The 26,061-nt window shown below is 34.1% G+C and overlaps 1 protein-coding gene across 2 annotated transcripts in view; it reads left to right on the top strand.

Annotated features, from left to right (window-relative positions):
• RNGTT (RNA guanylyltransferase and 5'-phosphatase) overlaps nt 1-26,061 on the top strand; it is a 383,467-nt gene that overhangs the window by 219,172 nt on the left and 138,234 nt on the right. For both annotated transcript variants that reach the window (XM_044676398.1, XM_044676397.1), the window contains one exon: nt 4,099-4,199. In XM_044676398.1, the coding sequence (XP_044532333.1) occupies nt 4,099-4,199 (101 nt within the window). The remainder of the gene's footprint in view (nt 1-4,098; nt 4,200-26,061) is intronic.

The following is a 26,061-nucleotide window of genomic DNA, read 5'->3' as shown; positions in this document are numbered from 1 at the left end:
AATTTTGATTGTTATATTGTTGAAATTTAGTCTGCCTTTGATATTAATTTTAATAATGATGCTTTTTGATGGTTCTGTTTCCCCATCATTATTACCATCATTTGATGGTAATAATGAGGGTCATGAATTTAAAAAACAACATCAAAGTTAGGGCGATAGCTTTTATTTTTTATTTTATTTTATTTTTTAAAACCCTTATCTTCTATCTTGGAGCCAGCCAATACTATGTATTGGCTCCAAGGCAGAAGAGTGGTAAGGGTAGGCAATGGGGATCAAGTGACTTGCCCAGGGTCACATAGCTGGGAAGTGACTGAGGCCAGATTTGAACCTAGGACCTCCCCTATCTAGGCCTGGCTCTCAATCCACTGAGCTACCCAGCTGCCCCCTAGGGCGATAGCTTTTAGAAACAATTTTCAGCATTTTTAAAATTATAGTGAGGTTATTGTGATATCACAATAGGCATTAACATTTTTAATTAAACACATATCATAATAAAATGTCAAAGGAAATAATTTAATTTCCTGAGATTATTAGTGTGAAATGTAAGAAAAGCTATCCTATTTCACTGTTTGTCAAATGGTAAAGATAATGCCAAAAAATAGAAATGTGTAAATTTTATTTCAAAGATTCAGTTGAAGAGTATAAATATTAAAAATAAATAATGTTGAAACTGCTTTTGATAAATATTTTCTTAATGTTCTCCTTATCTACTTCTTCCTCCTATCTTTACTGATTAAAAAAAAAACAACCCATGCCTTCTGTCTCAGAATTAATACTATGTATTTTTTTTTTTAACCCTTACTTCTCTCTTAGGGTATTGGTCCTAAGGCAAAAGAGTGGTAAGAGCTGGGCAATGGGATTCAATTGACTTGCCCCAGGGTCACAGAGATGGGAAGTGTCCACATTTGAACCCAGGACCTCCCGTCTCTGGGCCTGGCACTCAATCCAGCTGCCCCACCTAATGATTTTTTTTTTAATGACTTCTTGAGGATAACTTATATGGTGATATTACGTTGGCAGGTAGTAATAGCAGAGTCAGAATTTATTACTTGATAGACTTCAGTAGCTATCAGCAATAACAACCCTTTTAGAACAGAACCTCGGATTTAAAAAAAAATTAAGATATGTAAGCAGGTTTTAATTAAACACAGCTCATATCTTTAAAATCTTTTAAACAAGCCTATAGAGTTCAGATGTGCTGTTGACAATCAGGTGCCCAAGGGGGAAAATTAAATGTGTAAGCATTTATACCTCTGCATATACCTAGACATTGCTTACTGCTCAAAATTGAGCAGATATTTGGGAAGCTGAGATGACTAAGACACAAAGAAAATATGATACTTCTTTAGAAAATATCATTCACTATAATCTCTATTTGAAGAAAAGGTAAAAAAAAATAGAGAATATAGTTCATATGTGTCATTTGTGGAGTTTTATCTGTATATTTGCTTGAATGTTATTAGTTCATTCATTTTTCTGAACTGCCCTTAACAGAAAATTTATTCTTTAAGAAATATTGTAATAGTTTATCTGATTATTTCTACTCATGAGATTGAAAATTTTAACTCTAAGCAGAATATTACCAAAGCAAACATTTGCTAAATTACTCTTCTTTCAGCTTCTTTAGTAACAAAGTGACAGCATTCCAAATCAATTCATTCTCGAAAATACATTGATTATAATTTATGTAATTATTCTAATTTATTTAGCCTATGATTAAAAAAATCAATATACCTTTATTTTGGCTTTGGAAAATAAGGTCAAATGTATCTAAGTGTCGCATTCAGATTCTAAACATGTGGTGATTCTAAGCTTGGTTTTGTGGTATAGTTTTTATTTCTCAAAGTACCTAACTTTTCAAAATTGTAGGGTCTAATTCTGTTTAAAATATTTGAGACATGAGTATAAAGCATGAACAAATATAAGAGTTTAATAAACTAGACACCATACACACACATACATGAAATATATACATGTTTTGTAGTTGGTTATTTTTCCTGTTATCTCCTCCATTAGATTGTGAGCTTCTCAAGGTTAAATATTGGCTTTTGCTTTTCTTTGTATCTGAAGTACTTAGCAAAGTTTCTGGCATGTAGAAACTTAAATACTTATTGATTGGCTGACACTTGTCTCTTTACTGTTCCTCTCATAAAATAGTCCATTCTCAAGCATTTTCACTAGCTATCTCCCATGCCTGAAATGCTTTCTTCATCTCTGCCTTCTGGCATCCTTGGCTTTTTTCAAGTTCCAGGTAAAATCTCATCTTTTACATGCTACCTTTCCTTATTTCCCTTAATTCTAGAGGCCCTTTTCCTCAATTGATTATTTCCAATCCTGTATATGATTTGTTTTTTCATAGGTCTTTCCATGTTATCTCCCCCATTAGATTGTAAGCTCCTTGAGAATAAAGAACACTTCTTTCTGTTTTCATTGCTTAATAGAGTTCCTCACATATAGAAAGTGCTGAATAACCATTTATTAGTTGACACACATGTATTAGTTGTACATGTACATATATGTATATTTATATCTATGTCTTGGATCCCACAAGTGAGATCACTGGGCATAATACATTAGATCATAATCAAGTCCTTAGGAAGTATTGGGAAATTAACTGATGCTGAAATCCTTCATACTCTAATGCAGGGGTTGGCAACCTTTTTGGCCGTGAGAGCCATAAACGCCACATTTTTTAAAATGTAATTTTGTGAGAGCCGTACAGTGCTCACAGTGAACGCTCCTGTAACAGCGCCTGAAAAAAATTGACTTTATGGCTCCTGCAGAAAGAGCCATACATTGCTGGCCCCTGCTCTAATGGATTTTCTCCATAAAACCCTAAAGATTTCAAGCCTACCCCATTGGAGAACTGACCACAGTCCTGGCTCTTTGAGTGTAAAGAGACCTGGAGGCAAAGTCAGAGAACCCAATTTTGCTCCTTAATATGCATGTGATCTTGAGTAAATCAGTAAAGTAAGTTGTTTCCTCACTTGTATTTATAAGTTGAGCTAGATGGCCTCTATAGCCCCTTCAAGTTCTAAATTCATGATTCGTTGGTATGAAAGTCTTCAAAAAAGGGAGATGACAGTATCTTCTTATAAAGCAAAGCTTGACCTCTATAAAGTAAAGCTTTCTCGGATTCTAGAATTCCTTTTTATCATGTATTATTCTATTTTGCTACATTCCAACCTATAATTTCTATCAGCTACTTAAATTCCTATCCTTAAAGAGGATGACTTTGTCCTTAGATTTCATATGTAGGTATTCAGCAATACTTAAAACATTTAGACCAGCCTTATCAAGACACAGAGTTTGTGTTTAGGGGGGAAAAGGGACAAAAAGAGTGGGTCCAGATTAAACAGAGGACTTTGAAAGCAAAAATGAAGAGATTCTGTTTCATCCTATAGGCAGTAGTTTTTCCTTATAAAATTTTAATCAGGAAAATTTCTTGATCAGAGTAATGTTTTAGAAAAAAATTAGTCTGTCAATAGAGGGCAATTTAAGTAATTCAAGCAGGTGAAAATGAGGACAGCCTAGGATAATGGTATTGGAAATAGTCAGGAACAAATATGAGATAGATGAAAGAGAAACAACAGTTCTTGGTGTATGGGTGAATTCATAGGGCAAAGCAAAGGGGAAATTAGAAGATTTCAAAGTTTTAGGCTTGGTTGAATAGTGATAACATTAACAGAAGTAGATTAAGATGGTCATTTTTGAGTAGGAGATATTCCAACAATAGTGGAGAAGAGTAAAGGACTCAACTTATAGATTATCTGACACATTGTTCTTTCTTTCCTGTATTCTTGTATTTTGCAATTTGATGTCCTAGCTTCCTTTTACCCCAGAGTAAATGCCCACCATCAAGTGGTAATGATAATGGTTTGGGACGGAGAATTAGTTCTAGTTACAAAATATATCATGTATTCTTTGTTGGTTGAATAATATGATAAACAATATCAAGGAAAGAAATTGTAGCAGTATTTTTTCAACTTCAAATTTCAAATAGGCATTTGAAAATAATTAATAAATACCTTGGAGTTATGTGTGTTTTTATTATCTTAAATCCAATTATAACCATTAATTTTTTAAAATTTACTTTAGAAATACAAACCTGGCCGGTGTGATGATATTTTGAAATGGAAACCTCCAAGTCTGAATTCTGTAGATTTTCGCCTAAAAATAACCAGAATGGGAGGAGAAGGGTAAGTACACTCTCTTTGCTATTTTCATGTTAAGTAAAATCAACCTTTAATTTGCCTTTGTTAATCTATCATAGCCTCTTTTTAAAGGCTACCATTTTAGTCTCTTCTACATCCTTTATTTTGTTTCATTACAGTTATCTATTAAAGAAAAAAATATATGTACAATATACACTGAAAAATTACCCCAGGCATAATCTCATCTCAGGTTTCTATATCAGGTATAGTGGAGGGGAAAATGGGGCCTTAATTGAGACCAGTAAAGTATTCAAAGACTATTTAATTTTTATTGGCAAGTTCCATTCTTATTTATATATACAAAGAAAGTATTTTTTCCCTAAAAATTAGCCCAAATTATCAGAATCTGCAGTATGATTATCCCAAGGATAAATATTTTACAACATATTTCTGAGTAGACAATATTCGTGTTTACAATAATTGTGTTTATTACTTACTGACTGGTATTTTAGGGTAATTGTTTTCTAGGTATAATCTATTTTTGCTTTATAAAAGATATATTCAGAAATTAGTAATTGAAATGAAACTTGTTAAATTGCATTACAGTGTAATCCACACTTAAAATTTTTTAGCATTCTGTGTATAATGTAGTTAGTTGATTTGCAATGGGCTTTAAAGTCATGTTTTGTTTTGTTTTTTAAAAACCCTTAACTTCTGTGTATTGGTTCCTTGGTGGAAGAGTGGTAAGGGTGGGCAATGGGGGTCAAGTGACTTGCCCAGGGTCACATAGCTGGGAAGTGTCTGAGGCCGGATTTGAACCTAGGACCTCCTGTCTCTAGGCTTGGCTCTCAATCCACTGAGCTACCCAGCTGCCCCTAAAGTCATGTTTTTTTTTTTTAACCCTTGTACTTCGGTGTATTGTCTCATAGGTAGAAGAGTGGTAAGGGTGGGCAATGGGGGTCAAGTGACTTGCCCAGGGTCACACAGCTGGGAAGTGGCTGAGGCTGGGTTTGAACCTAGGACCTCCTGTCTCTAGGCCTGACTTTCACTCCACTGAGCTACCCAGCTGCCCCCTAAAGTCATGTTTTTTTATAGATAATATTCCATACTATTTGTTTCTTTGCCCCAATTTGCCAGATTCATAAAGACTAGCTATTTCTTTTAGTGTATGATACCCAGCCCTCAACTTTTCATACCCATATACCTTTTCACTGCATTGCGCTTAGTATAATGCTGTTTGTTTCTCTACTTTCTCCTTCTGATCCCTTTCTTATCCTTATACCTTCATCATTGAATTTTTATATTTTAAATCTGTCCAAATCATCTATTTTCATTAAAAAGAAACCAGTGCTTTCACCACTTATTCTATTGCATCTATGAACATACAGTAACACCAGAATTTTTAATATTTAATGTATAGTTTTTAGAAATTGAATATGAAAGTTACACACTTGGGAGGTGCATAATTTATCGTAGCAATATAGATGGCAATTTTTGAAAATTGTGTTTTTAATATGAATTATATCTTGGTAACAGATAAAGCAAATGAGATGTTTTAACATAAATTATTCATTTAATATTAACAGCCTGTTTTTTCAGGTAAAGAATGTTATATAGGTAAAAGAATGTTATACATGATATAGTGCTTTTCATTAAATGAATAGATTTTTGCTGTAGATATTAACCTAGTACCCAACAGCAATTTAAAATATGTTGGAGTTTTAAGCAGAGTCTTAAAGGAAGTCAGAGAAGCTATGAAGCAGATATGAGGAAGGAGTGTATTCCATGTTTGAGGAACAGCAAGTGGGGAGATATGAGTGCTGTGTGTGAGGAACAGTAAGAATACCGGTGACATGATGGGGAGTAAAGTATAAGAAGACTGGAAAGGTAGGAAGAAGCCAGATGAAGGATTTTAAAAGTCAAATAGTGGATTTTCCGTTTGATCCTGGAGGAAATAGGGTGTCATTGGAGTTAATTGAGTGGATTCATACTCTTAATAGAAACTGGGAGTGTGGCATGGTCAAAGGTAGACTTTAGAAAGGTTGTTCTTACAGCTGATGAAGAATGGGCAGGAATGGGAGAAAACTTGAGGGAGGAAAACCAATCAGTAGGGAAATGCATGAGAAGTTAATCTTTTTTTTTTTCTTCCATTATACCTTTTTTAAAAAAACAAAAAGTCTTACCTTCCATCTTAGAATCAATACTCAGTGTTGATTTAAAGGCAGAAGAGTGGAAAGGGCTAGTAATTGGGAGTTAATACTTGACCAGGGTCTTCCATTATACCTTTAAAATGAGTGGTCAATTAATCAACAAGATGTACACAATAGACAGCAGGAGGTATGAATTGGATACCTTAAGTTCAAATTAAGTTTCAGTGCCTATTATGTTCAAGGCATAATGCTAGACCTTGATTTGTAAAGGTAATAATGAACTAGCCCCAGGAAGGACCTTGGGTAGGTAGAAGTATCTGAATGAATCTTGAAGGGAACTAGAGATTTCAAGACATATGCACATGTCATTTTTCTTTTTACTTTTTACCTTCTTAAATATTTCTTATCCTTCAATTCCTTGTTTGAGTCACATGATAGGATTTAGAGCTTGAAGTAAACTTAGGAAACATCTGGTCCAACCACTCCTTATACAGATGAGGAAACAGAGGTCCAGATTGGTTAAGTGTCTTACCCAAGTTAAGAAGAGTCATGATTTGGACTCAAATTTTCTAACTTTAAATCTAAAGCTGTTTTCCTGTTGTGTTGCTGCATTTGAGGAAATCTCACATTGGCTAACATTAATTCCATAGCATTTGGTATGCTTATAACTAACCACTTACTGATATCCTTTCTCATTATTATTCTGTTTCAGATAGCCTATATGACAAATATTTGTTAGTAGAACTTTCTGAATCATTGCTTTGAGTCAGAACTCTATCTAATTTCCTTCCTCCTGTCATAGGATTTCCTTGTATCCACTTATGGCTTATAGTGACATTGCTCTTTTATATCTATTTTCTATGATAAAAATTTCAATATAAATGTGTTTTTTTTATTCTTGTTGTTGTAAGAGTTACTACATTACAAATTTGTGATTATCTGTTCTTCCCTTTGTTAACAGGAAGACAGGCAAGCGATAAGTGAGCTCTTTATAGTTTATTGCTATTATTGTTTTTTGCCTAGCTTTCAAGCGGCAGGTACCTTTCAAAATCTAACTTCTAACTTTCATGCCAGATAATACACCACCGAATATACCTCCTTCCTCACAAACTACTTTGTTAAATGTGCATAAAGATCCAGAAGCAAATTGTAAGAATGTGTGGTGCCTCTGTGTGTATGTGTGTGTGTGTGTGTGTGTGCATACGCATGCGCATGTATTGCTAAGTTGAGAGTACTTTCTTTTACTTGTCATAATTCACTGAAGAAGGCTATGTTGAGTTCCTTTTTCTCTATGTTATATTACAAACCAGAAATATAAAGTATTTGCCTTTATTTCTAACAGAATTGCATTATAATAAAATTATTTATATATTTTCTACAATTTAATGCAGTGGTTCTTTGTTTAAAGAGCATATGTTTGTATATTTTATTCAAGTGCCAATTATTTGTTGTGGAACTAGTAACCAAACTGACAAGCCCATAGATAGATTCAATATGAAGTACTGAAAGATGGTATAAATTAGATTTAATTTAAATAACTCACTTTGAAAGGTCATAATTTCCACAAGATGTCACTGTCTCTCAAGAAATTCTTAGTGGTATTTAAATTTTTTTGTTTTTAGTTTTAATATGCTGCAGATGTTCTCATATGACCTTTGTAGAGACTGGTAAGCTTGTGTGAAGAAAAATAAAGTTAAAAACCATGGTATTAACAGACCTTCTCAAGTGAGTCTGTGCCTATTCATAGGGATTTTTTGTTTTTAATATAACCTTGGAAAAGTGCTGTTCTCATGACCAATACATTAAGTAATGTATAACCAAAGAGATTATTTGTTGTAATACTTTCACTCAGAGTCTAACCCTTAGTATTAGCAATATACATATAATAACTAAATGATGGTTACTTCCCTTTTTTGTGTTTGGGTATACTTCATTTCCTTCCTACCCCTAATAGAATCATGTTACTGGTTGTAACTACTGTGGTTAGTTGAAAATTTTATAGACTCCCAGTAGCTACAACAGCACATTTTTGATATAATTTCTGACATTTTTTTCCCTCTTTTTCAATAAATCAACCCAAATTTAAAGAGGACCTAATAGGATGATAACAAGAACTGACATTTATGTAGTCTTTCAAGCTATACAAAGGGCTTTATGTTACATTATCTCATTTGATCCTTACATCACCTTTGTGAGGTAAATATTGTGGGCCCTATATCCATTTTAAAGATAAGATTTAAAAATATCTATTTTAAAGAAACTGAACCTTAGAGAGATTAAGTGACTTAAGAGATTAACAAGGGTAACCAGATAGTAACCCTTATTGTAGAGAGGACTCTAACCTACGTCTCTCTTAATTCTCTAACTTGGACTCTTATTAATATTGTATTGCTTTTTATATGTAAGACATTTTGAGATACTTTAGAAGAGAGACAAATTAGAAGTTACAAATCTTAATTTCAAGAAAGAGCTAAAATTGTTGTTGGGAACCTTTTAAATAGAATTTTCTCTGCTTATACCAGACTATAAACTTTAAAATGTTAAACTTAGAGAAAGTTTTAGAACAGATTTAAAGTGACACCTTGTCAGTTATTTATCAGTAAAGAAGAGCAGGCACAGTATTAGGATAGTAGATACTGAAAGGACCAAAGTTTGAGCCCCTGTTCCTCCCAAATGCTTGAAAGTTGTGCAAATTGAGAATCTTATTGTTTTTTGTTTTAAAACCCTTGTACTTCGGTGTATTGTCTCATAGGTGGAAGAGTGGTAAGGGTGGGCAATGGGGGTCAAGTGACTTGCCCAGGGTCACACAGCTGGGAAGTGGCTGAGGCTGGGTTTGAACCTAGGACCTCCTGTCTCTAGGCCTGACTCTCACTCCACTGAGCTACTCAGCTGCCCTCTTATTGTTTTAATGATTATTTTTTTAAATAAACTTCTCCAAAGGCAGAACTAAACTGGACACCTTCCTTCCTTCTTTTGTTTTAGAGGAAAAAACAAATCAGAATGATTTTTTTCTCTCTGGGCCAAGGATTTATACATGACCTCATTCATTCTCATCTCCCTCTCTCCACATATATCATAAGTTCTCAAAAGGAGCGGAGAGAGAGAGAAAAGGAACAAGCATTTATTAAGTACCTACTTTGCCTTGGGTATTATATTAAATGCTTTACAAATATTATCTCATTTAATCCGAACAACTACCTTGGGAAGTAGGTACTATTATGATCCTCATATTTAGTTGAGGAAATTAAGCCAACCACGTGGTAGTTAAATGCCTATTAAATGTCTGAGTCTGGACTTAACTCAAGATCTTCCTGATTCCAGGGCCAAAGCTCTATGTGCCACCTAACTGCTTCAGGGTGTTTACTAGGGAGTATGATTTGCTTGGAGATATGATTGTTACTTTGCTCTTTCTCCATATCATTATATGATTAGGCCTAGCCAGTAATAGCCAGATTCCAAAAAGCAGATGTCAAAGGAGGAAATATGTACTTTTGGAGCTTTATGTTCTTGCTTGAGAGGTACAGAATGCTACACTTTTAAGCCTAAGCTTGAAAGGTAAGGAATCTGGCCTTCTAGAAAGAGAAAAAGAATTTCCTGAGCCTCTTGTTAAGATCTTGCTCTTCTCTTCTTCCAGTGTTGATCTAAAGAAGTGGAAAGAAACATGGTGAGGAGGAGCAATAGCCTTAGACTTTGTACTTTATTTCATGTAGTTATATGGACAACATGGGAAAGGCAGGTTGCCCCTTTAGCAATTCTCTCTACTTTTCTTTTAGAGGAATTCACATGGTAGAGGGATACTATTTGTTTCAAGAGGACAACTATGTTGGTGAAGTAGATAGGGTGCTGGGCCAAGAGTCAGGGAAGACCTTAATTCAGATATGTCCTCAGATATTTTAATAGCGGTGTATGCCTAAGCAAGTCTTACTTGCTTCAGTTTCTTCATCTGTCAAATGAGCTGGAGAAGGAAATGGTAAAACTATTATGATATCTTTGCCAAGAAAACTTCAAATGGATCATGAAGAGTCAGAGATGGCTGAAAACTTCTGAACAACAACAGAAACTATATTTGGAAGACTTTGAAAACTGGAATAGTTCAGAGAGGGAGAATTTCATTAATTGTTATTGACCACTATAAGTTTGTAGTTTCCTTCTTTATATTCACCCATTCTGAATTTATCTGGTATAGAGTGTGAGATGTTGATCTAGACCCAATCTCTCCCATACCGTTTTCCAATTTTCGCAGCAGTTTTTATAAAATAGTGGATTTTTGTGCCCAAAGCTAGGCTCTTTGGGTTTATCACAGACTATTTTGCTGAGTTGCCTTAGAAACAGACTGACAGATGAGCATTTCCTTTGCCCCCTCTTTAAAAAGTTTGCCCATCACTGGTGTAGGGTGATTTTGAATAGCATTTCTCTTTCTAACTTTTGCTGCTAAGATGTGTTGGAAATATATACAAATGCTGATGATTTGTGTGCATTTATTTTGTATCCTGCAACTTTGCTAAAGTTGTTAATTATTTCCCCTGGCTTTTTAGTTGATTCTCTAGGATTTTTTAAGTAGACCATCATATCATCTGCAAAGAGTGGTAGCTTGATCTCCTCATAGCCTATTTTAATACCTTCAATTTCTTTTTCTTCTCTAAGTGCTACTGCTAGTGTTTCTAGTACAATGTTAAATAATAGAGGTGATAATGGGCATCCTTGTTTCACTCCTGATCTTATTGGGAAGTCTTCTAATTTATCCCCATTGCAGATGATGCTTGTTGATGGTTTAAGATGTATACTATTTATTATTTTTAGGAAAGGTCCTTCTGTTCCTAAACTTTCTAGTGTTTTCAATAGGAATGGGTGTTGTATTTTGTCAAAGGCTTTTTCAGCATCTATTGCGCTAATCAGTGCGATCAAAATTAGAAGGGAATCAACAAATTGGGAAAAAATATTTATAACAAAAAACTCTGACAAAGGTCTAATTACTCAAATATATAAGGAGCTAAATCAATTGCACAAAAAAATCAAGCCATTCCCCAATGGATATATGGGCAAGGGACGTGGATAGGCAATTTTCAGATAAAGAAATGAAAACTATCAATAAGCACTTGAAAAAATGTTCTAAATCTCTTATAATTAGAGAAATGCAAATCAAAACAACTCCCAGGTACCACCTCACCCTTAGCAGATTAGCTGACATGACAGCAAAGGAAAATAATAAATATTGGAGAGGATATGGCAAAATTGGGACATTAATACATTGCTGGTGGAATTATGAATTGTTCCAACCATTCTGGATGGTGTAAAAATGGGTGCAGTTAGCAATGGTGTCACAGCAGGAATCAAACTGCAAGCACTAGCAGGGGGAAGGGGAGTGAATGGATGGAATTCTTTCTCCTAACTCCCTTTGGCAGTTGCTACCTCTGATAACTGATATAACAGAATTCCTTTCTGACCAAGAATGGAGGCAATTTTGAATTAGCGATTATAGGAATAAATTGGCTGCCAAAAAGAGAATAATCCCACAGAAATTTGCAGCTTCCACTGTTGGAAGTTTATTCCTTAAGCCCAAGATAGATCAAGTGCTCAGGATGACTTCAAACAACTTTCTTGAACTCTGGATTAAAACTATACTCAAAGTCTGTCTGGATGGAGATTTGGCTTAGGTAATATATGAATTGGGTTTGTAAAACCTGAAAATACAACCCCTCACACCTCACAATCCTAACAAGGGAAGGGATTTTTTAATTCAGGGAAACAGGGAAGGAGGGATAAATTCTGGGTTTGAGAGTGAAGTAAAAATATCTAATATCTTCAGGATATTGTCAGAAATAGCAATCTCCTCTAGAGAGGAATGCCTCTGAATAAAACTATTCCCTTAACTCCCTCACAGTCTACCTTTCTCTTAAATCTAATGTTATCAAGTTCAAGATGGTGAAGGTAGTCTTGATTGTAGATCTGTATTGTTTAGAGATTGGCTGGAATACTGTATATAAGGTATTCTCACAGTGCTCATAGCCTGGTTATAGTCATTATGGAGTATTCAGCAAAGAAACACCATGCTTCCTGAGGTTAGAGATGAACTAGCTGATTAGAAGCAATTCCTACCTCTTTCAAGCCACCCAGCTCTCCCAAAGATTGAGTTTGTCAAGCTGGGTAGCCTGCTTTTTATAACCACATTCTTAACTGCCCCAACTGACCCCTCTTCTGGAGTTCTTGGGGGTACTGTCGAATTCTGTGAGGCAGTTCACCCCACTTAAGATCATGCATGTTATAATGGAAATTTGGAACTATACCCAAAGGGCAGTAAAAGACTATCTGCCCTTTGATCCAGCCATACCACTGCTGAGTTTATACCCCAAAGAGATCATAAGGAAAAAGACATGTACAAAAATATTTATAGCCACACTATTTGTAGTGGCAAAAAACTGAAAAACAAAGATATACTCTTCAATTGGGGTATGGCTGAACAAATTATGGTATCTGCTGGTGATGGAATACTATTGTGCTCAAAGGAATAATGAACTGGAGATATTCCATGTGAACTGGAATGACCTCCAGGAATTGATGCAGAGTTAAAGGAGCAGAACCAGGAGAACATTATACACAGAAACTGATACACTGTGGTAAAATGGAATGTAATGGACTTCTCTACTAGCAGCAATGCAATGATCCAGGACAATTCTGAGGGACTTATGAGAAAGAATGCTATTTACATTCAGAGGAAGAACTATGGGACTAGAAATACAGAAGAAAAACAACTGCTTGAACACATGGGCTGATGTGGTTATGATTTGGGATGTAGTCTTTAAACAACTACCTTAGTGCAACTATCAGTAATATGGAAATAGGTCCTGATCAAGGACACATGTAAAACCCAGTGGAAATGCGTGTCAGCTACAGGGGGTGTTGGGGGGGGGGTGGAGGGGAGAAAAAGAACATGAATTATGTAACCATGGACAGTTTTTCTAAAAAAATTTTTTTTATATTTAATTGGAACTCTAAAAAAATGTTTTTTAATCAAAAACAACAAAAAAAGGAATGGTTAGAACCATTATTCTTAGATCATCTTATATTACATTGCTCATAATGAACATTTACTGAAAGATAACTGAAAATTTTTGCATATTGTGCAACTATATCTATTGCAGATTAGGAAACAGTCAAATAATATGAAGACCCGGATAAAACCTTTCCCATCAAATCTACTTTGATATTACTACATTTTATTTTTTCAAGAGAATTTGGAAAATTTGGAGAATTACAAATGCCAAGCAATACATATATAAATCAATCATATTACAATAGGCAGTCATAAGTATCCCAGTACATTGCAAACATTAGTTTATGTGTGTATGTTTACATATATATATTTTATATGTTTATGTATGTATATATATATATGTGTATATATATATATGTATATATACATATATATATATATATATATCACATTCCAAAAGATAGGTATTGGTAGGTATTCCAAAAGATAGGTATTGGGAGAGTCCTTTCTGAATCCCCTATCTATTGCTAAAGTACTCACTTTTTAAAACAAAGTTAAAAATTAAAACCAAATTGCAATAAAAAAATAAAAATGAGAGATAATGGTGTTCAGTCGGAGCAAGTTCAATTTGATGTATATAAATCAATTTTTTAAAATTGAAAAGATTTGGAATAGATAAAAGACACAGAATTACCATTTACCAAGAACTTTATTTTGATGCATACTGATAAATGTATATTATAATTTGAAAAATATTTTCATTCTTTCCACTTAGGTTGTGCTTAACATTGAATGTTATGCTACCGTTTAATTCTTCTGTTTTTGGGGTGGTGGGGAGGAGCTTTATACTTAAGTATATAACCCAATACCTATGTCTTGAAAGATTAATTATCAAATATTATTATATTTTACCCTATTTTAAATATTTATCATTTCCCCCTGATATTTTTGCTAGCATAAAAATGAGAAAGAGTTTTTTTAAGTTTATCATATTTATCAATATTTTAGTGGTTTAATCTTTCTATTAATGTTTTTGTTCTTTCTTGGTTTTACTTTGAAAATTTTATAGCAATCTTTTTAACATTTGAATGAACAGGTTGAGGAATCATTGACCTGTTTTCCCATAACATATTCATTTTTGTGCTTAATTTTGTTGCATCTAGAGATTTGACATTATAGTCTATTCTAATTTACTTTGTGACTATGGTACTATTACTTGACTTCTGTGCCACTTTTTTTTCTTATTGGTAATATGAAAGAATTAGATAATCTCTAATCTTTCAACTTTACTCTTCAAAAATTCTTTATATATATTCATGTGGAGAGAATAATTATATACCTATCAAGGGATCAGTTCTCATTAGATTAATTCTTAAATATAAGAGATGAAACAAAAATATCCACCTAAATTAATAAGTTATCCAAGCCTCTTTTTTAAATTGTGTAATTATTGTATCATTAAATGCAGTAAAATTTCAGTAGGAATTTTAAAACTACATAGCTTCTTTAAGTTAGTATTCTTAGGGCTTGATCACATGTTATAGTAAGTGATTACTTGTTTATGCAGGCACTTCAAGTTGAACTGGTGATTTATAACAGAAAGAATCAGATATCAAAAAACACATAAGAACTTAGCTGCTGCATTTCTCAGTGAAAATGATCAATAATGTCATAAGTTTACTTGGAGGTAAAGAGACCTGTATTCATTATAAAATAGCTATAATTATTTCTTTTTTACTTCCATAGTCTGTTTTGACACCAAACATTTAATTTGGTTTAAAGAACTGAGGGTGAGATTCAGAGATGTGATTATTTAACATTCTCTAGCATTTGACAGATTCAAGATGCAAATATGATAATTTATTGATTGTGTAATAAAAAAGAGCTAGGTCACATCATTGTCAGAGTTTCCCTTTCATCTCTGGAAAATGGAATTCAGATTCAACATTGCATCTCAAGGGACAATAGATATAAAACTCTCATTTATTTATGCTTGCATATCAGAAAATAAATTCAGCACAACAGGAAGGCCAGGAAAAGTGAGAATACCTAGAATCTAAGGGAGTCTTCATATCTGAATGCCCAGTAGCACTTGAACTTATTCCTTTATGTTATTAAAGGTCTTAGATGTATAATAATGATATTTGTGTTTATAACTTTATATATGAATAACTTGTTTTCTAGTTTTTCATCAACTAGAATTGGTAACAAACATTTTGCCATTTTTACTATTCAATGACAATTGAAAATCATGAGTCATTGCAAAGTATTAAAATGTTATCTCAGTTATTGAAGTAAAATAATTTGTATAAAAGATATTCTAGTAGTATTTGGTTTATTAAATTCTTTTTGCTCTTTGATAATACATAGTCAATCTGTGTGTCTTTATATAAACAAAAAATTCAGTCTCCATTACTTTTAATTGACAGGTATATTTCCACTTCTTCACTGAGCCTGAAAACCTGATTTTTACTCTCTTTTGATATAATTGTGCTTTAGAACATCTCAGTTATATATATAAGAAACTTTCGGTCTACAAAGTTTTGACCATATTGTTAATAATATAAGGTATAATGATTATTAAATAAATGTAGAATAAATTATCTATTAATTTCTTGCATGAAAATTGAGAGCCAGTAAAACTCACTCTAACAAAAAAGGGAGAACTTTGGTATCAAAATTTTTAAATTTCATTTATTTATATGTTTTTGTTTTGCACACAGTTCAAAGCTATACTCTTACATCCTGTATTAATATGTTTTAAGGCAGTGATGGGCAAACTATGGCCTGCAGGCCAGATGTGGCCTCCTGAAATGTTCTATCCTGCCATGCGACATTATTCCTAATCTGGTGAACACAACAAGTAGGATACAATACAATGAAACTTCAAAAGAGTTGCTTTAGAAACACATTGACAGATGAGCATCTCCTTTCCTTTGGCCCCCTCTTTACAAAGTTTGCCCATCACTGTTTTAAAGGGAATTAATGAAAAAATTATTTTTATTTTACCTTTTTAATGTTATTCTCATTTCTGAATATATCTTTCCTCCAACAAAGGAATGTTCTCTTATAACAAAAATTTTTGAAAGATAAAAAGCTCATCAGAAAAACTAATATGTTCTCTAGTTGATAAATAATTATTAAGGAATATAAATAGGCAGTTTTCAGAGGAAGAAATCAAATCTACCAATAGTCATAGAAAATACTCTAAATCACTAATAATTATAGAAATGCAAATTAAAAACAACTCTGGATATTTCACTCATCAGATTGCCTAAGAGGATAGAAATGGAAAATAAATGTTAGGGGGAATGTGGCAAAGTGTGTATACATGCAGTGTTGGTGGAGGTATGAGCTAATCTAGATATTCTGAAAAGCAATTTGGTACTCTGCCTCAAAAACTATTAAACTGTACATGCCTTTTAACCCAGTTATGCCATTACTAGATCTGTGCCTCAAAGAGACAAAAAGAAAAGGACCCATATGTACAAAAATATTTTTAGCAACTCTCTTTGTGGTTGCAAAGAATTAGAAACTGAGGAGATGTTTTTCAATTGGGGAATGGCTGAACAAATTGTGGTGTATGGATGTGATAGAATATTATTGTACTTTAAGCTAATAATGAAGGGAATGGTTTTTAGAAAAAATCTTAGAAGACTTGTCTGAACCTGATAAAAAAAAAGGGAAGTGAGCAGAATCAGGAGAACATTTTACACAGTGATGGCAATATTGCAGAGATAATCAGCTATGAAAGACTTGGCAAATCTGATCAACAGTGATCCATCAGAATTCCAACAGATTCATGATGAAAAATACCATCCTTCTCAACATAGAGAACTAATAAACTCAAATTCAAACATTCTTTTCTAAGAGAGACAGACAGACAGACAGAGAAAGAGAGAAACAAAGAGAGACAGAAAGAGGTGTTAGTTTATGGAATAGGATGACAATATGTATAATATTTCACATCCATCACCTCTCACTTCTTCAAAGTGAAAGAGGAAAAAGGGGTATTTTCTTTACTTATTTCTGGTGCCAAGTTTGAGCAGTATAATTGTAAAGCATTCACTTTCAGGGTTTTTTTTTTTTTCCATTCTATTCTAGTTGCTACTATTGTATGTAATTTATTTTCCTGATTCCTATTTCAATCAGTACCAGTTTATATTTCTCTATCCTTCATTATTTCTCTTCTTATGCTACCAGTATTATTTTCTTTTTTTTAACAGATGAGAAAATTTGTTTATGTATTACATAGCCAGTGAACATCTATTTTGTTTCTAATACTGTGCTATTGCAGGAGCAGCTAGGTGGCTCAATAGATAGAAACCTAGGCCTAGAGACCAAAGGTCTTCGGGTCAAATAGTTCCTAGGAGTATGACCCTTAATCCTCACTACCTAGTCCAATATACAGTATTGATTCTAAGACAGAAGGTAAGAGTGTTTGAAAAAAAATGTTTTCACAAAAAAGTGCAGCTATGAAATATTTTTTTTTCTGACTTTGATGTCTTTGCAACATATACCCATCAGTGAAACTATCTGATACAATGAGTATAGATTTGGGGGTTAATTCAAAATTGCTTTCCAAAAATTTTGGATCAATTTATAATTTGTAAAATTTCTGGTAATGTATCAGTGTGCATATCTTTCTGCATACCCTCTCACATTAAATACTTCCGCATTTTCTCATCTTTGCCAACTTTCTGAGTGTGAAGTAAAACTAAAGAGTTTTTTTGCTTTTCATTTCTCCTATTATTAGTTATTTGGAACAATCTGAAATTTTTTTAAGGTTATCTATCAAAACTGTCGGTTCTGTGGTTCTGTATTGAGGCTGACTTTGGTTGGTTCCCTGGTAGTTTTGGTACAATATTGGGGGGGGGGAGGAAGACACTTTGTTGTACATTTGATAGTTATCAGTAAGAGTCTATTTCGCCATAGCAAGAGGAGGATGTTGAGAAAAGGCAAGCATTTAGGACTTCTTGATTTGATTCAACCCCTTTGTCAGTTGGTCATTGTGAAACATTAGTAAGAGAGTCAATTTTTGACACCTCCTTTTCCCCAGCTTCCCTTCCCCAAATCTTTCCGCTGTAGATCCTTGTGACACCCTTGTACTCATGTAGCCAGGAAAAGATGTCAATAGCCTAAATTGCCAGCCAAGATTCAAAGGTAGTCTCAAATACTGTTCAAGGAAAAATAAAACTTAACTTGCATGATAGGGTGGGAGGGTGGTGGGTATTAGAATATTGTTCTTACCTTACTGTATCGATCAATGAATCAGCAAGCATGTATTAAACACCTAGTGTGAACTAAGAACTATACTATGCTTGGAGGAAGCAACTATGAAAATAAAACAGTTGTTAAATTCAAGTAGCTTCAATTCTATCAAGCTACTTTATTTAATAATCAATTCTTTATTTATTCTTCTAAGCATATTTTTTTAGTATTTCCCAGGTGTTTTTGTAGAATAAGATCTTTTAAAAATGTGGAACTGATATTAGTAGGTAATAAGTATTCTCCCAGAGAAACTAATGAGGATGTTCTATATTCCTGGATTCCTTTAAATTTGAATATAATAAGGACTATTTATCAGAAAGTAGATTTTTCTCCTTTAGATAATGATAATTTATAGTTTATTGATAAAGATTTAAGGATTGTTCAAAGATCATTTTGTAGAGTTTGTTAACCAAAATTTCTGACAAAATATTTTTAGTTACTGAAATAGTAGATTTGTTAAAGAATTTTGGTACCAAAGGTAACACTCCTTAATTTATTTAAAACCTTCCCTTTAAAAATTTTACCTTCCACCTTAAAATCAAGACTACCTATTGGTTCCAAGGAAGAAGAGCAGTAAGAGCTAGGCAGTGGGGTTAAGTAACTTGCTCAAGGTTACACAGCTAGGAAGTGTCTGAGGTCAAATTTGAACCCAGCACCTCTTGTTTCTACTCTTGGCTCTCAATCCACTGAGCCACTTAGCCTCCCTGTAACACAACTTTAAAATACTTTCAACGTATCTTTATATTGACAATTTGCTTAAAAATAGTTTCCTACTGAGTATTTTTCAGCAAAAAAAAAAAAAGATAATTCTGGTTCAGTGTCAACCCTATATGTTGTACAATCTTAATTTTTAGGGTAGAATTTTTCTTTTGTCTTTGATTAATAAGAATAGATGAAGCTTTGAATCCAATAGCATCAGGGATGTGATCATTGCATTTCTAAATTTTTCCTTCAGCTTGTGAATTACAGATAGATTAAAGTGGATAATTTATATTGTCTAGTGTAGCTAATTTCCTTGTAACACCATTACTATCTGATTGTGACTGTTTTATTTTCAAGTTACCCTTTTATTCCCATATCTACATTTAATGATGATACATTCATTCGCTTTCAGTTTACTTCTTTTATACTTGCTAATCTTGTTGAAGTTTGATCCTTTTCTTGCTGGCACATGAGTGATTTCTCTCCCACAGTTTCTTTTTTTTTCCTATGATTTATTAAGAAAATTACTCCATGATTACACAATTCATGTTCTTTCCCTCCCCTCCTCCCATCTCCCTCCCATAGCCAACATGCAATTCCACTGGGTTTTACCTGTGTCATTGACCAAGACCTATTTCCATATTATTGATATTTGCACTAGGATGATCGTTTAGAGTCTACATCCCCAATCATGTCCCCATTGAACCATGTGATTAAGCAATTGTTTTTCTTCTGTGTTTTTGCTCCCACAATTCTTTCTCTGGATGTAGACAGCGTTCTCTCTCTTAAGTCCCTTAGAAATGTCCTGGATCATGCATTGCTGCTAGTACAGAAGTCTATTACATTCATTTGTGCCACAGTGTATCAGTCTCTGTGTATAATGTTCTCCTGGTTCTCCTCCTTTCACTCAGCATCAATTTCTGGAGGTCTTTCCAGTTCACATGAAATTCTTCCAGTTAATTATTCTTTTTAGCACAATAATATTCCATCACCAACAGATACCACAACTTGTTTAACCATTTCCCAATCAAAGGGCATCCCCTCATTTTCCAATTTTTTGCCACCACAAAAAGCATGGCTATGAATATTTTTGTATATGTCTTTTCCCTTATTGTCTCTTTGTCTCCCACAGTTTCTGAGAGAAAATATGTTTAATTTCTTAGAATTTATATTCATATTAATGGGATATTCCCGTAGCTTAGTTTTCTGGTGCAATTCTTTTCTATACCTCCTTTTTTCTCACTTACAAGATGCTGTTTCTATTTAACTTTTGCATGCTTTCACAACCTTAATAATAATAGTAATAGTAATAATAATAATAATGGAACTATCATTTACATAGCACTTTAATATTTACAAAATGATTTCCTCATGGCAACCTTGTGAGAGAAAAAAGCAAGTAGTAGTATTCTTTCTATTTTACTTAGGAAGAAACTCAGACATTGAGATAGGTAATGATTTGCCTAAGTGCACAGAGGTAATAGCAAAATGGGAAATTGAACTCAGTTGCTTAGATTATAAATCTTGTGCTCTTTTTGTTTTGTTTTGTTTTGTTTTGTTTTTTTAAACCCTTGTACTTTGGTGTATTGTCTCACAGGTGGAAGATTGGTAAGGGTGGGCAATGGGGGGTCAAGTGACTTGCCCAGGGTCACACAGCTGGGAAGTGGCTGAGGCCGGGTTTGAACCTAGGACCTCCTGTCTCTAGGCCTGACTCTCACTCCACTGAGCTACCCAGCTGCCCCTTGTGCTCTTTTTATGATATAATTCTAATTGTAAATCCTAAATGTTTGTTTCCTAGGCCTTATTTATTAATTTATTTAATCCTTCCACCACCACCCATATAACCAACTTTTACTTCAACTACTGATTTTACAGATATTTGGGTTAATAAGACTTTTCTTTTTTTTACTTGTATATCATTTAATCATTTTCATTGTTACTTTGACTGTCTCTCCAATGATATTTTATAAAAGAAATGAAAAATTAAATTGATTACTTAGCCTTGATTTTTCTTCATGAATAGCATCAAAAAATGTTACCTGTAGTAACTGAAATAATGCTTTAGAATAGATGGATGAAATTACACGAACCTGCCAATCATTACCTACATCTATGTAATAATGCTCTAGTCAAACTGAAGTCCCTTTAAAAGTTAAATCCTACATTTTTCAAAGAGATCTTCTCCCTCTAAAAAAATCTTCCAAAGATATAGAGTTAGATACTTTAATAGAAGGAAAAGGAAATGTTTTCCCTTCCTTAGTTCATCATAGAAAGGCAATTCTTCACTTTACCTAGTTCTGTGGGCAGCTTCAACAATCTTGTTAGGAATAAAAAAGGGGCTGGCCAGAGTTATAAGCATTTATTAATAACATGACAGTGAGAGATGAGTCAAGAAAAGATTAGCCTGAATAGAATCTGTTCTCCATTTGGCTGACAAAGGCTCTCTATCCCCTAACACCAGCAACATGTCTGTCATATATCTATTGTGGAAGTCCAGAGAGAGACTTGGGCTCCCCGCCTGGGTTTAAAAGCCTTTCCTAGCTCTCTAGCTTTCACAGCTCACATGCATGTGTGATGACATTCTGCTGGCCTTTCCTTCTTTGGTAGGGCTATCTAGGGGCCTCTTCCTCTGTCATGTTGTCACCCACCTTAATTGCTGACTCTCTTATGGACTCCAGGGGGCACCAGTGCTTAGATTTTGTTCTTGGGATCAAGTCCCCTAAATAACTTCCTTCACATACTCTGCTTCAGTTTAAATAAGTCTTTCCAGGTTTTTCTGAGCTCCTTTTGCTCACTGTTTCTTATAGCACAATAATATTCCGTTACAACAATATACTGTAGCTTATTCATCCATTCCCCAGTTGATGGGTTTCTCCTCCTTTCCGATTCTTTGGCACCACAAAAAGGACTGCTTTAAATATTTTTTATAGCTATGGGTCCATTTCTCTTTTTTGCCTTTTTATCTCTTTGGGATACAAACCTAGTAATAGTATGGCTGGGTAAAGGGGGATGTACTGTTTTATAGCCCTTTGGGCATAGGTTCTAATTGCTTTCCAGACTGGTTGAATCAGTTCTTAACTTCCCCAACAGTGTATTAGTGTCTGTTTCCCCACATCTTCTCCATGTTTTGTCATTTTCCTTTTCTATCATAACAGAAAATCTGATAGTTGTGTGGTATAGAAAGTAAATGGAAAGTATTGAAAAGTTGCAGAGGGTTTGAACATTTACAAAAGATTTGCAGAGGAGAGCCACATGAGTGGAACTAGATGGGTGAGATTCTGGAATAGGAGGAAATGATAAGAGGAGATGCTGAGATTCTAAGGGGGGTCAGTTGAACTCTGGAGACTGATGAGAGAGGAGCTTTTTTTCCTGTGGCCATCTTTGGACCAAGCTTGAGAAAGGAGCTGTATTCCTGGTTCCCTTGGAGATTTCCCGAATCTTGAGAAGTCTTCCCTGAATCTACCCATATCCTGTAGCCTGCTTCTCAGCATTATCAACATTTCCACCCAATTTGTGTGAGCTGCCAAGGACCAGATTTCTGTTCTGCCTATCTGAGCCAGACCACCGAGGCTCTACCCTTTTGGCCATCTAGTCAACTTATCTGACTAGACTTTGCTGACTCTGTGGTTTTATCTCAGTGGACCAGTTAATGTCAAGTTATTTAGCTAGAACATTTTTAGACAGAGACAGAGTAAAATAGAATATCCCAATTTTATTGGGAATGAAGAGGACCTGTGAGTGTCAGGAGGAGGAGGAGTTAGAATTGATAAGATTTAGGGATCCCCTATTGCCCTGGTCCACACTCTTTCCTGAGTTTCTCAAATAAACAAAGATCTGTTCTTTTACATCTTCTGAGCAATCAGATAGTGTTGTCTGCAACTGTGGGCAGACCACTTCCGATCTATAGCGCTGGTCCAACCCACAACCCAATTCCTAGAGACTTTACAAGGTTCCCTCTCTTACATATTTTGGTGGGGGATGGGAGAGGGGCTCAAAGTAATTTTAATTTGTATTTCTCTAAGAGTGATTTAGAACATTTTTTCACATGACTAGAGAGAGCTTTAATTCCTTTGACTGAGAAATGCTTCTTCATCTCCTTTGATCATTTATCAATTGGGTAATGACTTATATTCTTATATATTCAACTCATTTCTCTATATATTTGAGAAGTGAAGTCTTCATTAGAGAGACTTGTAAAATTTTTTTCACCATTATGATTATTGTATTTTTATTCTCCATCTTATCTCCCCTCAATTTATCCTTTTCTCTCTCCTTTTCTTTTGTCCTTCCTCAAGTATTTAGATTCTGACCACCAAATTTCCCAATTTGCCCTCTTTTCTATCAGCCCCTTCCCCCTTTTCTGATCTCCTTCCCTTCCTAATTTCTTATAAGGGAAGATAGATTACTATGCCCAATTGATTATATAGTCCTAAAGCATTTTTGAAATAATAGGATTACTCCCAATGTCCTGACTAATTTCTCTGAGAATATGGCATTTTTCTTGCCAAAATTTCCATTAGCTAAATTGTCTGTTAGGTAAGTTACTCTCATGTGCCCATATCTGATAGGGTCAGGGGAATGGAGAGGGGAATTTTTTGACTCACATTCTGCTTATTCTGTAATTGTGAAGATCCATAATTATATTAACAATACTTTTGAGAATCTTGTTATTTCACTTGAACATATAAAGCTGCTAAAACACTTGCTGTATGTAAAGCATAGTGCACTATATAGTAAGTCAGTAAGATATAAAGTTAAGGTGTAACACAGGATTTGCTCTTATGGAACTCATAGGCTGGTAGGAGGCCAGGATATACATGAAGTTCAAAGGTTCAAATGGTGAAGAATTATGAAGAAATTAGTAACACAATCACATCTTTGAATAATGAAGAAATGTATTTGTCAATATTATAAAGTATGGTTTAGAGACATATTGGAGGTAGGAACACTTGTCGAAATGTATGTTAGAAGCCAGGTGGATATTAGTGAGCACTTATACTAATTCATTTTAGTAAGTGTTTATTAAGCAGCTACTGTGCATCAGACACTGATATCTTAATTGCGGTACAAAACAAAAATGGAAACAGTCCTTCAAGGAGCTTATATTTTCCTGGAGAAAAATAACATGTGCAGAGAAATTAATATGACATATATACAAAGTGACTTTGTGGGAAACAGGATAAAACACTTAACAGCCAGCTGAAAAAGGAAAGGCCTTTTGAAGGATGTGGTTATTTGAGCTGAACTTTGAAGAGAACTAGAATTATATGAGAAGGAAGTGAGGAGGAAATGCATATATGAGGATAAGCAAGTAGATCATTTTGGCTGCAGAAGGGAGATAATGAAGGAGAATAAAAGGAAATCAGTTTGTAAATGTTGGTTATACCCAAGTTATGAAGGACATTAAATAAGCAAAATTTTTCAGGGCGGGTATAGAGAAATAAGATTAATGTATGTGAAAGAGATGACAGATAAATAGAATTGATAATATACACTACCCTATTGGATATATAAGGTGAGGGAGGTGGAAGGGTTGAAGATGATCCCATAGTTTTGCCAGACCAAAATACAAGACATAGTTCCCAAATGTTTTCATTTTTATGTATAATAATGTCTCTTTTTGGAAGTCAAAGTGTTCATCATGAATTTGTGGACTATTTACATTACAGCATTAAAAAAGAACAAAAGTGAGGGGGGGAAAGTCTACAACCTTATTATTACTGAAAAAGGGAGATCAACAGAACTTCATGCCTACTCTCCTAACTACAATATTTTATGAGAGTCCTCTTTATGGGAAATAAGGGCATTCTTGTTGAGGGTATTAGTAAGCAACAGTCAGACATTTTCTGGTCATTTTCTAGTAATTCAGAGATGGACTGTGTCTTCATTATTTCACAATTAGCAGAAAAATGCATTGAAAATAAGATCCTATTGTACTTGTCTATTATGAAAAAAATTTTGATTTGGTAGAACAGAATGCCACCTTATAAATACTTTTATACTAGGCATTTGCTATCCATATATTAAGATAATTCTGAAATTCTTGAAAGATATAAACTCAGAATAAGCTAGTTCAATGTCCATTTAGTAAAAACAAAATAACAACAACAGAAAAGCCATTAGGCAATATATAAATGTTATGTGTTTCCATCAAAGATATTTATCACCAGAGTGGGGGGAGATTCAGAATAGTAGAGAAAGGACTTCCTGTGGATTCTGACAGCTTCCCAAAATTCTTGTTTATGGATAACATTGTATTGATTGCACATTGTCAGGAAGTGTTTTATAATAAACAAAAGGAGTCTAATGATCTAAAGACCAAATGGACGAAAATTGACTATTGCCTGGATTTTAGCAGGCATTTGGATGGACACCTTATAGTGCTTTTCTAATCCAATCTATATCATTTATTTGGGAGATACCATGTGGCAGTGAGAAGTAGAATGCCACTGATTCCAAAAGACTCAGGAGGACAATAGATAGGCTAGTGTTGGGTGTGAACAGGCTTTAGCATATACCCAACAAATTCTGAAGAAAAGCAGGAGTAAAGGTGTCATCAAAAACTGTAAAATAAGAAAAAGTGGGATTGCCCTGTGATGAATAAAAAATGACAGGTAGATTGCCAGATTATTCCACTGATATCCTTAAAACTGGTAGAGACATTGAGGAAAACCTGCAGCATGTTTGGTAGCTATTTTGTGGCATACTGTGTGGCTTCCTTCCTTTCTTTTCTCCTTTCTTTCTTCCTTTCTTCCTTTCTTTCTTTCTTTCTTTCTTTCTTTCTTTCTTTCTT

Source organism: Gracilinanus agilis, chromosome 4, assembly GCF_016433145.1.
Source record: "Gracilinanus agilis isolate LMUSP501 chromosome 4, AgileGrace, whole genome shotgun sequence".
NCBI lineage: Eukaryota > Metazoa > Chordata > Mammalia > Didelphimorphia > Didelphidae > Gracilinanus > Gracilinanus agilis.
Note: the sequence above shows the minus strand (reverse complement) of the source record. Positions and strands in the feature narration are given on the sequence as shown.